Raw genomic sequence first — 15,940 nt, 5'->3', positions numbered from 1 at the left:
CATCTCCATTACAGTAAATGGAGAAAAACAGCTTCCAGTTATGACCATTACGCGTAGAATTTTGATATAAAACCTGCCCAGCTTTTGTAAGGAAGCTGTAAAGAATGAACCTGCCAAATTTCAGCCTTCTACCTACACGGGAAGTTTGAGAATTAGTGAGTGAGTGAGTGAGGGCTTTGCCTTTTATTAGTATAGATTAAAGTAGAACATCATAACCTTCATCTTAAAATCATTTAATTTATTAGTTTCTTAAAACCCATCGTAACTTAAGTAGCATGTTAAATGCTTCGTATTCTATGTGTTCTTCAATGTACTCTTACATGTGTGAATCAGTATGTTCTTCTTAAACGGGCTTTCTCTTCCACCGACACGACACAGAATACATTACATTCATAATATTACAGCTCTCTGAAAAATCTAAATGCTAACATGTATACTTGATATCATTTTCATAATGATAAGAATTAAAGCATGTAAACATGGGAACACAATGGCGCACTGGTAGCGACGAGCTAGCTCCCCATCCAGAGATGGTTCCTACCTCCCGCAAGATGTTTGCTGCACTTTCGATGAAATCATTTATTGCAGCAGTACTGTCTCTTTCAAACATACTATCCCCCATTTCCTGTCCTTGCTTTTCTTTCTCCAAGTAACCAATCGACACACAATCAGCTCTGTAATACATGTCAAGCTATCTGTAAGCTTAGAACACCGATTCTTCAAAACTTTTATGGAACATTGAAATATCTTCATAGTACATATTTAATTATTCCTTCCATCTGTCCTTCCAGGGTTGTGCCAGTCCCAGTGAGCATCCAGTGCGAGGCAGGAACAGTCCCTGAACGGGGGACCAGCTCGCTGCTACCGCTGTGCCACTGTGTCCTTGCATGTTTAATTATTAACAGCATACATTATTTCTCTGCTTACACTGGAGAAGCTCTCAGATTGAAAGATATCCAACACACAATTACAAAATATAGAAATACTAATGAAACACAACAACCTACAATCCTAAAATAAAATGCTACTAAAGGCTATGTATAAACTACAGTAAACTCTGTGCCTGTTGTTTACAAATGAAAGGACTTGCAATTGATTATGAATTCTCAACACATACAGTGTCTTCCATAATTTTTGGGACAAAGATACATTTTTCGTGATTTATCCCTCTGCACCATAGTTTATAATTACAAATCGACCAATTTAGACATGATTAAAGTGCAATTTCAGGGTATTTACGTTCATTTTGGTCTCACTATATAGAAATTACAACACTTTTTCTACATGGTCCCCCCATTTTAGGGCTCCATAATGTTTGTGACATGGCAATTGTTAATATATTAAAGCAGTCATATTTAGTACTTTGTTGCATATCCTTTGCATGGAATGACTGCTTTCATAGACATCACCGGGTGCATGATGTAGCAATTTTCAACTCCTGCTTGTTTCGTGGCTTGTCTCCATAAGATTTCTCCAACATATAGAAGGCATGCTCAACTGGATTTAAATTGGGTGACTGGCTTGGCCATTCAAAAATCTTCTATTTTTTTTTTTTTTTTTTTCGCTTATTGAGAATTGGCATCACAGGTGTTTCTGACTACTCACGTGTGTTTCACTACTTCATTACTGCAGGCATAAGATACCTAGGCTTGTTTCTACTTACAGACTATTTTTATAGAGTCTGTAGTTGCCATTGTTCAACATAAGGACAAGAGAAGTGCCAATGAAAATCAAAGAAGTCATTATGAGGCCAAAAAATAAGAATAAAACCATCAGAGACATCGATAAAAACTTAGGATTACCTAAATCAACTGTGTGAAATATCTTTAAGAAAAAGGAACATACTTTTGAGATCAGTAATGGCAAATTAACTGGTAGACCAAGGAAGACCTCCACTGCTGATGACTGAAGAATCCTTACTATGGTAAAGAAAAAAAAACCCAAACGCCTGTCTAACAAATCAGAAACATTTTTCAGAAGGCAGATGTGTCGGAGACTACATGAACAGAAATACAGATACCACACTGCAAGATGCAAACCACCAGTTAGCCACAAAAACAGGATAGCCAGGTTTGCAAAAAAGTACTTAAAAGAGCCTGCAGAGTTCTGGAAAATGGTCTTGAGGACAGACGAGACAAAATTAACCTGTATCATAGGGATGACAAGTGAAAAGTGTGGAGACAAAAAGTAACTGCCCAAGATCCAAATCATATCACCTCATCTAATAAACATGGTGCTGGGGATGTTATGGCTTAGGCATGTATGGCTGGCAGGTAATGGCACACTTCTCTTCATTGATGATGGAACTGCTGATAGCAGTTTCATGTTGCCTAATGAATTCAGAGAATCCAAACTCATTGGACAGCATTTCATCCTACAAGATAATGATCCCAAACATACTGCTAAAGTGACACACAAGTTTTTCAAAGCTAAAAATTTGTAACATTTTTGAATTGCCAAGCCAGTCACTCAATTTAAATCCAACTGAGCATGCCTTCCATATGCATATAAGAGAAATCTTAAGGGAACAAGCCACCAAAACAAGCAGAAGATGGCTACATTAGAGGCTTAGCAGAGCATCACTACAGAAGATACTCGGCACCTGGTGATGTCTGTGATTGCAGACTTCAAGCAGTCATTGCATGCAAAGAATATGGAACAAAGTCTGTTTTAATATACTGAGCATTGTAGGGCAGGTCAGGTCAGGTTGGGGTGCATGCAATTGTACAGCGTGTTGTCGCATCCACCACACGGAGAAACAGCTCGGGGTCACGGTTGGCAATCCCCCAGGCAGATACGCAGTTCATTCGCACCCTCCGGAAATGACCATCTATTTGCTGCAGCAAGATGTTACATGGATGTCCCCTTGGCCTGGTCCAGCCACTCGAGTACTCTACAAAGATGATCCTATGAGCCAGATTACCCTCGGGGGAAATTGCACCACTTGGCCGTAGTGCTGTAACTGAAGCTCCCCCACAGTGCAGATAATATGCCTCATTCGGGACTCTGTGAACTGTTCATTTGACACAAAGTCAAACCAGTGGTACCCAAGAATTCTTCAAAGAGAGACAGTACAAAGGAGTCCAGTCTTCGCCTCAGGTCACTGGATAAGCGTCCATGTCTCGCAACCATATAAGCAAGACAGGAAGTACCAGTGCTCTTAAAAACTTGGACCTTCGTCCTTTTGCATAGATGTAAGGAATGCCATACACCCCTTTCCAGCAACCTCATCACTCCCCTGCTCTCCCAATCCGTCTACTAACTTCATAGGAAGAGTCACCAGAGACATGAATGTCAATGCTGAGGTAAGTAAACATTGAACAGATAAGGAGCAAGAACATACTCCTGACGAACCCCAGAATCAACTGGGAAAAACGCAGAGGTCCTGCCTCCACTCTGCACAGCACTCACAGTACCAGTGTACAGGCCGGCCATGATATCCAACGACCTTGAGGGGATCCCGGAAAAAGGGTCAGGATGTCCCACAGGGCAGCTTATCAACTGAGTTGAATGCTTTATGAAAATATACAAAAGACTGCAAAGAAACACTGCCAATATTTGCATTTGCGCACCATGAGAACCCTCAGTGTCAGGATGTGGTCGATGGTAGACTTCTTAGGTGTAAAACCTGACTGCTCCGGTTGCTGGTAGGTGAGCAAGTGATCAATGATCCTATTGACTATAACCCTAGCAAGGACCTTGCCTGGGACCAAGAGCAGTGTTTTGCCCCTGAAGTTGTGGCAGTCCAGGCTATCATCCTTCCCTTTCAGTATAGGGACAAGAAGTACCATTTTCCAATCATTTGGGATGACGCCAGTCTCTCAAATGGAAGCAAAGATTGCTTGCAATGCTAGAAGCACAGCCTTACCACCAGCCTGGAGAAGTTCACCTTGGATACCACAGATCCGTGCAGCCTTCTCAACCTTCAGCTGGTTCACCACCTGTGCAATCTCAGTGAGATTGGGTAGTTCACAGCTAACTGGAGGATCAGCCTCAAGAAAGGTGGACCCAAAGATATCAAATGTCCTAGCCGTGCTATCAACTTTAAACAGCACAACTGCAGTGTCATCCATAAGGACTGTTCCATCAGCCGCACTGACTACAACTTTCCAAGGAACAAATTCAGATGTGCATAATGATTTGATTCCTCTGTAAGCAGGATGTCGGTCACTAGACCATAGATGGTGTGTCACTTGTTCACAGATTCCTCTAACAAATTGCTGTGTCACAAATATTATGGGGCTCTGAAACAGGGAGACCATGTAGAAAAAGTTTTGTAATTTCTGCAAACATGGTGTGACCAAAATGTGTGCAAATACCCTGAAATTAACATCTGCAATGTGAACTTTAAAATTACAAATCAAGCAATTCAGACTTCAGTGATTAAACTGTGGTGCTGAGGAATAAATCAAGAAAAAAATGTGTCTTTGTCCCAAATATTATGGAGGGCACTGTATCCACCAGGACATGGTACATAATCTATAGATGGGCTTGTGGAACCAGGCTTCATTACAATAAAAATTTCTGCCCACTGAGTGTTCAGAACCTATCACATCATAAATTTTTAATCAGCACCCTGCCCAGGATTGGTTCCTGCCTTGTGCCCTGTGTTGGCTGGGATTGGCTCCAGCAGACCCCCGTGAACCTGTATTCGGATTCAGTGGGTTAGAAAATGGATGGATGGAAGATCAAAGTTATAGTCCCATTAGTTTGCGAGTAATCATGTGACAGATGGACAGATATTAGCATTTTATATATATATAGATAGATAGATTTATTTAAAAAAAAAAAAACTTAATTCTTCTGTGTGCATGTTTGAATATGTGTATAATATATGTAGTAAAGTATGTACTGTAAGATTTAGGAACACATTGCGCCTCTATTGCCATCTGTAGGCACTGTGGCCATCACTATTTGAAAAATTTATCAAGAGTGAGGATTTTGCTTAGGCCATAGTACTTGATTCTTGGGCAGCGTGACCCCACAGAACAGATGGCAAAAACATAGACCTGTGAATGATTTGGAATCTGGGTCAGTTTAAAAAAAAAAATAAAAAATGAAATGTAAAAGCTCAACTGCTGCTTCGTTAAGCCATTTTCCCTAATCTTTCTTCTCCCACCAAACCAAAAAAAAAAACGACAACAAACTTTCTTCATCTCTTTAGTAGCTTTAGGAAACCAGGGAACGGTAAACAAGATGGAACAAGATGGTCATATGCACATTAACCTGAATGTCTTTACTTTGCAAATTATTGGGGATGTGAAGCATAATGGACCACTCAGTCTGACTCTTTACAGCACCTCAGTAATCAAGACTTTTCATAATTTCTCTTGTCTCTCCGGCACTTGCATAAGTTTTGGTCCTGTCCTCTTCTCTCTTTTCCAGTGTATATTTTAATTCACATTCTGTTGTGTATGTTCTTTTTCCTAATACAGTACTCTGTACTTTGCTGTTTTTTGACTGAAACGCCAAGAAGGACAAAGATGTTTTGTGGAGATTTCTTGTGAAAACCTGAACTGCAGATATTATTTTGTCATATTTTTCAAAAATACATACCTTTCCTGGAGTTATTTGCATTTTTTCACAAAATGCTATATATATATTTTAGATAATCTGAGAAAAATTACCTTTGATGAAGCTTAGTAGAGATGGATCTGGAAGAGTTTTAGATTTTGTTTTTCAGAGAATTACCTATTGTTATATCTTTTCAATTATATCAAAGAATATTATCACAAAAAATTCTCAGGTATTTAAGGGATACAAGTAAAAGATAAATGTAGCATCTAAGCACAGGGTACTGGGGACTTTGTAATGTATAATCCAGTATCCAGTTTTGATAACATTTTAACTTAAAATTTATTGTAATTTTGGCAAAGATTACACCATCCAAGAGTTATCAATGGTGGCCATGGAAAGAGATTTTTTAATTTTAATAGCAATGGGAAAGTCATTGGTGGAATTCAAATATTTGGTTGGTTTTATGTTTTTGCAAAAAATATGGATATTTCCTTTCTGTTTCTACAGTATAAAATAATAAAAGTTGTCTAATTTTGCTCATATGTTTTTCCAAAGGGAGGATGCATAACCAAGCTGGAGACCTTTATCCTAGATCATTTGCGCTTAATTGGTGCTGTGGGTGTTGGCGTTGCCTGTGTGCAGGTGGGTGTTCTAAGAATTGTAGTGTGAACTTATTTATTGAGGAATTTCACAACAAATAAACACTTCATTAAGTCAAATGCTATTTAAAAAGTGGGATTGCTGAATTCATCTACAATGCAGAGTGCCTGTCTTGTAAAGAAATGTTTTTAAAATCCATGGACCAATCCTATAGCTGCTTGGACTTTTCTCTGTTGCTTTAGGATTTATACCTATTTTTGTTAAAAAAATCATTGATTAAAATTTGTACAGTTTGTCAATAAAGATGTGCAGAACAATATACTTTTAACTTTCTGAAAGGCCAAGATTTATCAGATTTTTTTTCTTTTTTTCAAAAGCTATTGGAAGTTATCTTACAGTAGAAGCTGATTAATATAAAGTCAGTGTGAGATCAAGAAATATGAGATTACTGTTTGGTTATGAATGCTGCTGACTTGGTTGTATTCTCTTGCTGGAAATTCTCCACCATTTTGGCTTCGAATTTATGGAAAACTTTTTTAATCTTGTATTATTGGAGCAGTATGCATCTGGATCAACATTTTTTTTTTTATAATCTCAAATGATTCTTTAATCATTTTTCCCCAATTAAAGTATATGCTCAGTGCAATTTACTTTGAGTTTTAATTCTGTTGTGCAGGGACAAAAAGATAGGTAGCAGATAAAGTCATTTTGTATCTAGGTAATGCTGTAGTAATGAGAGGCTAATGAAGAGGAGGAGAGTGATTCAGATAGTCTTGGTGTTATCAGGATCCTCATTTGAGGCAAATATTTGCCCTCTCAAATGCCAGTTCCCATGTATGTGGTGCAATAAAGACATTCCTTAAAAAATGATGGGATTACAGATTCTTTGTAGTCAGCACCTCAAAAGTGATTTTGCAGTTGTGTTGTAATTGTACAGTACCATGTGCTTTTTTGTAGTGTTGTCAATAGAACAGAGTGGGCATTGCCCCTTTTTGGTTAGGCGTTTAATAGCACACAACCCCTTCTCTACTAAAACAACAGATAAGATGCATGTGCATATCTGTTTTAGATAAACCCGCATTCCTTCATCATTACTTTCCTGTCCGCATTCTTGAATGAATAGAAGGCTTAAAATTCTTTCTAAATTGCTGTACTCTCCCCACAAGATAACAGTAGTGTTAATCAAAGGTTAGAAGACTTTTATACAGGTTCACCCTACCATGAGTTGCCAGCGACAAAGCGTGGCCTAAACAAGCTTATCTCTTGCCAGCTGAAGCACTTTTGAGCTTCAGAAAGGCAGCTCACTCAGTAGAAGGTGCATTCTTCACTTAAAATCCAGCAAAAACTTCAAGGTTTTTATTTTCTTTCTTTTTCTACTTCCATTCCTGCTATGTTTCTGAGCCTCCAAAAGCAAAATAACAAAAAACAATAAAATAAGGCCTTGCTTCAAGAAAAAGATTTTTGCACCTAAACACTGCAGTGTTGAGGATGGCTACACACATCAGCCGATTGCCATAGAAGCAGTTCTGCTGACCTTACAAACCATGTAGAAAATACCCTGCTTTGGCCAGTCAGAGTTCTTAAGTGGAACCCTAGATTAAATGATGCTGGCAGTCCACAGAACATTTGACATTGCATTGAAAGCGTGGGTATCTTTAACTGCTAATTTTGCCAAGATACTTTAGAACTCTTAACAGCTAAAGAGCCAAAGTGCTGCAGTGTTACTTTTCCATGTTTAACTAATGTTGTATAATATAAATCAGTAATAACATTGCCAGATAAAACCTCTAGCTTTTACAAACATTTAGAGTTCAAAATGCCCTCTCTCACACTGAACAGTATCTTCCACATTTCTGTGCATTATATCAATAGAAAGTGCTATCTGTAATGCTGCATGAATTGCATGTAAGTGTAGGTAACTCCAGATGGAAACTTCTAAAAATCAAGAAAAAAAAATCTAGAAAGGAAAACCAGGAAACCTCTTAGGGCTTAGAACTGCCAGGGCTGTATGTTTGTTTTATGTAATCCATCTTTTACCCTGGCTTTAAAATCCTTAAGTGAGCATTTGCCCTACATTAACCCTTATATTTATTAGTAATTTATATTATTCTTCTTCTTAAAACAGAAAGTCTAATCAAATAAAAATCCTCAATTCAATGCAGAGTGTTCAAGTCAGTTTTTATTTATCTTTTTGTAGACTGCTCCAAAAGCAAAGATGATGATCAGTAAATAGTAAAATGGCTCTCTATACTGCCTACTGTTTCCTTTTCACTTGTTTTTTTATGGTTCAGTTTAATCCTGTGTATGAAATCCTTGCTTGTATGGCTCCTACAGATTAATGATAATTATACCACTGTGCGTTGATCACCAGCATGCAATTAATATTTTTTTGGGGGGTCTGTTGAAGGTATTGTACCACTGTCAGTAGCCTGTGTTGGAGAAACAGAAATACGAATCTCATTGCACTGCACACTTATGACAGTATTTATCCCTTAACCATAATTGTTTGTCTGGGAGTTCATTGTACCCAAGATGTTAATGAACCACATTTTTGGTGCATGTGGAGGAGCTTAGTGTTCCACCTTTTACTACTTCACAGTAAGTGCCACCACACATTGAGGTTGATACCCCCTGCCTTAGAAAATGTTCCTTTAACCATATAAGCCATTTGTTCATTTTTAAAGCTAAAACTTTGTCCAAGCTGATCAAGCACAAGAAGCTCTGCAGTCAACTTGTGACTTTATGCTGTAGGAAGACAAGTAAATAAATCAAGGTAAATAGGTAAATAACATTCAATCTGGTTTTTATTTAAGTAACATATAAATGTTTTTCATATACAGACCATCAGAAAACATAATCACAGACAGGACTTTGCCCGATTCCTTGGCGAGCTCTGTAAGCCCTAATTTTTCTTTGAAGAAACATGCATGTGGCACATTGACTGGCAGGATGACACCCGGCTTGTTGCCGTATGCAAACGGTGCCATCTTTCACCTTTACGCCTGGTGCAGCGGCGTTGCTCTTGTGTGACTGCACATTTCTTTCGGGGATGGCTTCTGTTCTCTTTCTCTGACATAGAATTCTCAGTGCACCTCTGTTATAGCATTGTCTTTATTTGAAAACTAAGCAGTGTCAGATAAGGGGGAGCGTGAACATGACTGAGAGAATAAAACAATAAAAAAAAAAAAAGCAAACTTTTACAAGTACCATAAATTTACACCAGCTGTTACAGACTCAAATAAAATGTTATTTTTACCATTATACAATAAAGTGCAGCTTTATTCATAAGAGCAGCTCACTTCTCAAAACAGACATGCCCGTAATTGAATCAGAAACCTCTTGATTACGAGTCAGTAGTTCTTACCGCTCCACCACCCAACCGGTCATGTCAGCATTATACCCTAACCTGATTTCTTTTTCTACGGTTATATTCTTGAATAAAAGCACATTTGTTATACTTGTACCTTTTGTGAAAGTGTTTATTTGATATTTGGACTTCTGTCTTCACACATTATACACTTCATGTCTACTTTTTGTGAATTACTGTATGACTAAAATATGAATAACGTTTCTTTTTTACTTATGTGTTCAACTATTCCTGCATCACATTTCCTGTCATCCTACATTTACATAGATCATTGTTGACACGGAACACAAATGAAATATGACGATGTATTATTTACCCACTACAATTCCAGGCACCTTGCACCCAGATAAAGAGACTTTAGCTCTGAGAATCTTCTCTACAATTTGAGTTGCGTCAGCCGTGGGGGGAATGGGATAGCAGGCTGCTTGTGCAGATCAACAAATTTACAAAACAAGAGATGCTGATGGAGAGGTGCGAAAAAATTTAAGGTGGCCCGAGATTACAAGTTTTTTTTGTAGGCTTCAGGGATTCTAGTATTAAGCTTTGTACGCTGTGTTATGGATGGCTCTGAGCCCTGCTCGGCCGAGATAACAATGTTGTGAAAGGACTGGCGAAGACAGAGTGGTCAAGGCATTGTCTCCCCTGGGTTGATGGGTGACAGGCTCCCCTAGGTTACATCAGTGCCTCGGATTCCCGCAGCCTTGTTGGGTTCCGTAGATGCCGCCAGGGGGAGCTGAGGAGGTTGCAAAGCCCTGCTACACTGAGCTTTCACTACACTTGGGAGTGATTCCAGATCTGGCTAACGAGCCACCTGGAGCATTCCCAGGAACACAATAAAAGGAGCCACCTGCAACTACTCCGAGAGCTGGAGTTGGGCGGAGAAGGAGTGAAGGCAGAGGGAGACAGGGAGGAAGACAGTACTGTTTATTTGTGTTTGCTGTGTGATACTGTGGACCGTGTACTGTGTGTGAATGAGGTAAAATTGCTACCTCATTTAAATAAAATGTGTGCTGTGTAACTCTTGTGCCTGTGTCTGTTTTCGGATGGAGCACTCTGGTGGTCACAACTGTAATTAACATGACAAACCACTGAAAAATGTAACTTAATTTTTTTGTTGTTTTTTTAACTTTTGTTGTTAAAAAAGATGCACAGTGGTAATTCTAACAATTCAAGTGCTACTGCAACCTTTTCCTGATTTAGGCGCAGATATTTTTAAAAGTCTGGGCGCAGCATGTCTGCTTGGTGTTCTGACTCAAATGAATAATTAAATTTACCAGGGCTTGTGACTGACTGCCTCAAATAACGCAAGCTGCAAAAAAAAAAAAAAAAATTGGAGAAATATTTTGCAGAGACTTATCAAGTTCAGTTTAAAGCCGTCCGTGGAATTTTTCCGATTTCTCACTCTCTCTCACTCTCTCTCCTCTCTCATGATCCACCCACATGCCTCTCTCACTTTCTTCCTTTTATTCTTGTGAATTTATTCCCATTTTTATTTTCAGTACTGTGTGTTTTCACTTTTTGCTTTTTTTATTTTTGGGTGTCTTAGTTGTACAGTGGGTAGCTCTGACGTCTCATTAATCTGTACCTGGGTGTTGCTTGTGTGGTTTTCTTTGCATATCCCCACACGTGCAGGTTAGGTGACCTGGTGATTGCAACTGGGCCTGTGTGTGTGTTTACGATTCAGCTCTATGATAGACTTGCACCCTGTCCAGGTCTGTGCCTTGTCTTGTGCCCATTGCTGCTTTGAGAGAGCCTCTGGCTCCCCTAACCCCACTCACACCCTGTGATCCCGAATTGGATTAAGCAGGTATAAGAATATTTGCTGATGACATTGCGATCTGTAGCGAGAGTAGGGAGCAGGTTGAAGAGTCCCTGGAGAGGTGGAGATATGCTCTAGAGAGGAGAGTAATGAAGATCAGCAGGAATAAGACAGAATACATGTGTGTGAATGAGAGGGAGGTTAGTGGAATGGTGAGGATGCAGGGAGTAGAGTTTTGAAGGTGGATGAGTTGAAATACTTACAGAGTAACGGAGTGAGGAAGAAAGGTGAAAATGAAAGTGCATGCAGGGTGGAACGGGTGGAGAAGAGTGTCAGGAGTAATTTGTGATAGATGGTTATCGGCAAGAGTGAAAGGGAAGGTCTACAGGATGGTAGTGAGACCAGCTGTGTTATATTAGTTTGAGAAGGTGGCACTGACCAGAAAGCAGCAGACAGAACTGGAGGTAGTAGAGTTAAAGATGCTAAGATTTGCATTGGATGTGACAAGGATGGACAGGATTAGAAAGAGTACATTAGAGAGTACTTTAGATGGTCAGCTCAGGTTGAGAGGCAAAGTCAGAGAGGCGAGATTGCGTTGGTTTGGACATGTACAGAGGAGAGATGCTAGGTTTATTGGGAAAAGGATGCCAAGAACAGAGCTGCCAGGCAAAAGGAAAAGAGGAAGGCCTAAGAGAAGGTTTATGGATGTGGTGATAGAGGACATGCAGGTGATGGGTGTAACAGAACAAGATGCAGAGGACAGAAAGATATGTAGCAAGATGTTCCGCTGTGGCATCCCCTAATGGGAGCAGCCTAAAGGAGAAGGTATAAGAATATTATACTAATGCAATTTTGTAGTTTGTTTTGGACCACTGTACATGAGAGAGCTGCACAAACCCATTTACATGTGTACCTTGGTTCTGGAAATGTAAATTGTGGGACAGATGATGAATAAGGTTTTTTAATTGTCCATTTTTTTCTCATCAGGTTATTGGGATGATCTTCACATGCTGCCTCTACAAGAGTCTCAAACAAGAGCCTTATTAATAGAAACTGGGTCTCGCCACTGCTGAACTCTTTCTCTGCACCTTTATTTCATGCCACTACCAAACTTCAGAATCGGCCTACAGACACAGAAGAATAGCCTTTGTAGGTTATGCTACTCCCTTAGCCTGCTTGGCAGAAAGAGGGATTCGGACCTTATTAGCCATTGACCCGAGGCTGCTTTGTGGAGGGGATACTGTCCTAATGATCACATTGCAGGCTGTTTCAAGGCTCCATGAAAGGTTTGGACCCAAATGTTTAGATTAAAATTTCTCAGGTTTAAAAGGGGGTGTGGGGGATGGATGGGTATGAGATTGAAATAGTAAGAATGGACCTGCATAGTGACCTGTTTTTAACTGAATAATTTAATTGAGCTACAGCCTCCTAAAAAAATAGTGAAAATAAAGGACTTTGGGTTACATTGGACCCTTTTAAATAGAGCATCTGAAACCAATGCATGATGTCCTGTTCTACCATGCCAGTTAACCTTACTTTCACCTTAGTATAGTTTTGGATTGGTACTAAACCTTTAAATTTGGTATCGATACCAGCTTTCAGAACTCAGTAAAAGTACCAAAATAGTTCCAAAGTTAACAGATATCTCCAGCCTCCCTTGTGTGCTGCCCTATACACCACTTCCCTCTAGATAGCTGTGATATTGTGAAGTCCCATGCTCGTGCCATTATGTAGTGATGTATCCTCCATTAAGTCTTTATCATGTTGAAGCATGTAGTTTTGTTTCATTCATACTCATTCATACTTTTCCTCAATTTCAATAGCAAGTGTTGAGTGTCAGGGTCCAGGGATGTTTTTCGAGAGCAAAGCTGGCATTAACTTCTAGCAATGAAAATCCTAAAATGTTGGTACTGTACCATTTTAAAACTTGGATTTTCTGGTACTTTCCCTGTATCAGTATAATGCGCAACCATACCCCAGTACAGCAATACAGTAATATTATAGATAAAGACCTAACAATTGTAAAGAAATTTCCCCTTTGTCAAAAAAATAAGTTATTTTATACACAAGATGATTTAAATTTATAAAAGTACCTGAATGTTTAAAAACGTACACAATCCCCCAATAATTACAATGATCTGTGAAGGAAACATTCACATGATCAAGTTCTCCTGTAACTGCACCAAGTAAAGACATTTTTGATGCTATCCACATCAACTGGATATTTATGGGGGTTGGAATGTGGCACTATTTGATTTTAGGTCTTTTACCTTTCATTGGAGCTTAACCTCTGATCTTTGACCAATACCATTCAATAGGTAAGAAAAAAATGAATGGGCACAGCAGGTTCACTCATATTAGGATCTTGAATAATTCCAAATAGCTCAAGGTGGAGATGATCTTAGTAGTTCAGCGCAGTTGGCAGGAATTAGGAGGGAGAATATTTTGTTAAAGACACCATGGCCATCATGTGCATATAAAGTTGAAGTTGTGTTAGGCAGGTAAAAGAAACACGAGTGAAAAGTGTATCTCCCCAGGTGTGTTCCATTTCTCAAAAAAGGCGCTTTACTCAAAAGACTTTGGTTTTGTCTCTATATGGTAATTAGGTATTGCATTTGTAAATCAAAATATTTAGAACTCTATGTATTTTTTTTAGAGCCAGGGGGTTTAATCCTTGTTCATTTAATATTAGGATAGAAGGGCATCTTATGCACGTTTTGTATGATTTCTATAGCCAGTTCACTTGTATTTTGTAATTATTACTAAATGTCAAATGGCTTTGAAGGATGTGTTATCCTAGCAATTGCCCCTCTTCATATTTACACTGAATTCTGCAATAAGGCTTGCTTATATCAACTGATCAATTACAAATTGTGTACAAATCCAGAAGTGAATAGAGAAGGTGCAATTCTTGATTGATACCTGCCCTTAGCATGTGACACCATTGCCTAACCACCTGCATTTCTGTAGATGAACATCTACTGTTAAGACGCCTGAATGACCTTGGGGATTTTTTCCTCCTGTATTATCTTGCATAAAATATGGAGGGCACCAGCAGACCACAAAGCCCCCTGCAGGCTCGCCCAGTATGTGCCAATCTAGTCCCAGAGAGCTGTTTGCTTATGTTTGTGTGTAAAGATGCTGAAGTCTCCCAATGCCAATTGAAAAACTTTGTTTTTAATGCCAAAGCAAAGTGTGATATTTGTAAAATGATAAAGCTGGAAGATAAATGTTGTATCATGATTGCATTAAAGTCTGGGAGAGTTCATTGGACTAAAAAAAAAAAAAAAAAAAAAAGTGTCCCTTACATTTCACATAATTGCATTTCTTAATTATGCTGTTATAGGGATTGTTAATAAGTTCACCGAGACTCTGTAAACAAAAGTGCAGCCAGGCTTGTCACACTTGGCCAGCAACTCCACAGCCTACATTGGGGTTCTCGGAGTCTGTTCCCAGAGGACTGTAGGTTTTCATTCCAGCCAATTTCTTAATCAAGAGTTGGGTATTACTGCTAGAAGACAAAACATTTGATTGGCTAAATTTTAGTTACTTTTGAACCCTTAATTGGTGTTTCTTCTTGGCCAGCAACCTATATTACTCTTAAGCTGTAGTTAGCATGGGAGTCGGCTAACTTAGACCCACTTACACAGGCGCATTTTAATAAAATATTTGGGGGAAAAAAGTGGAATACTGAGTATTCATCTGCCTCAAACTGTGCATTCTGAGGAAAAATCTTACATGACGGGATGAGCACTCCAATAATTTGTTCAATTAAATGGCACGTTTCATTAACAAGAATGAGATTCTAATTAATGTGGTTGGAGCGAAAATCTGCAGCCCACAAAGGCTGAACGTGACACCCAGTTCCTATATGAATGGAAGCCATAAATGCCTTTTTTTCTTATGCAAACTTATTTACTCCAAAAGTGTTGGAATAAATTAATAAAGAATAGTTCAAATAAATATAGGTAGTTTATACCTTTTTGTGTTTATTTGTGTATTCATTTCTGTCTTCACACTTTTTACGATTACAGTTTGCACTAATTCTGCACATTTTTTATACTTTGGTTTTTATACTTCAAAAAGTATGCATTTCACGTTAGGTTTTGGTGTGACAGGATCCTCATGCTAATTACTGCTGGGGGTGGTGTGTTACACTTAGCTGCAGCATGCGTTCCTCACTCCCAAATGTGTCACTGTGCCTGACCACAATCAGTCTTGAACATTGAATTTAGAAACAAGCAAGTTATGGGCATCTCCATAGACCTGGCAAAAAAAAAAAACCTTCCCGTTCAGGGTATCTTGTGTATGATATTGTTTCTTAACACAATATATTTGTACACAATAGCTCATAAAGTCATGACTGTTTGTGTGTAAGTTTTAAGATTTTTGACACCAAAGATTACCTTGTAAAAGAGTGCCTGATGAAATCTGGTCCAGCAAACACCTTTCTCAATGGCGGTCCAAGCACACGACACAAGTGGGAATCTGTGGCAGGACTTTGTAGAGTTTCCTTTCCAGATTCGGCCATATATGGTTGCTGTGGCCTTAATTTGGTACAGTTTTGTAGTTTGTGTACAGAACAAGTGTGCCAGTGTACATACTGCAGAACTTGATCAACAAATAATGAAAACATTTTTTATTTTATTCACGTAGCATAAATTAATGTTACAGTTTGCCAGGGAGTTGTAAAACTA

General features: G+C 38.9%; 1 protein-coding gene across 1 annotated transcript in view; it reads left to right on the top strand.

The window, feature by feature from the left end:
• Positions 1–15,221, top strand: part of LOC120535839 (CD151 antigen-like) — a 145,327-nt gene extending 130,106 nt beyond the window's left edge. The window contains exons 7-8 of the mRNA XM_039763954.1: positions 6,073–6,159; positions 12,231–15,221. Coding sequence (XP_039619888.1) covers positions 6,073–6,159; positions 12,231–12,290 — 147 coding nt within the window. The 3' untranslated portion in view covers positions 12,291–15,221. The remainder of the gene's footprint in view (positions 1–6,072; positions 6,160–12,230) is intronic.
• The last annotated feature ends 719 nt before the right edge of the window (positions 15,222–15,940 follow it).

The sequence above is a fragment of the Polypterus senegalus genome, chromosome 1, assembly GCF_016835505.1.
Source record: "Polypterus senegalus isolate Bchr_013 chromosome 1, ASM1683550v1, whole genome shotgun sequence".
In the NCBI taxonomy this organism is placed as follows: Eukaryota; Metazoa; Chordata; class Cladistia; order Polypteriformes; family Polypteridae; genus Polypterus; species Polypterus senegalus.
This window is presented reverse-complemented; position numbering and strand designations above follow the sequence as displayed.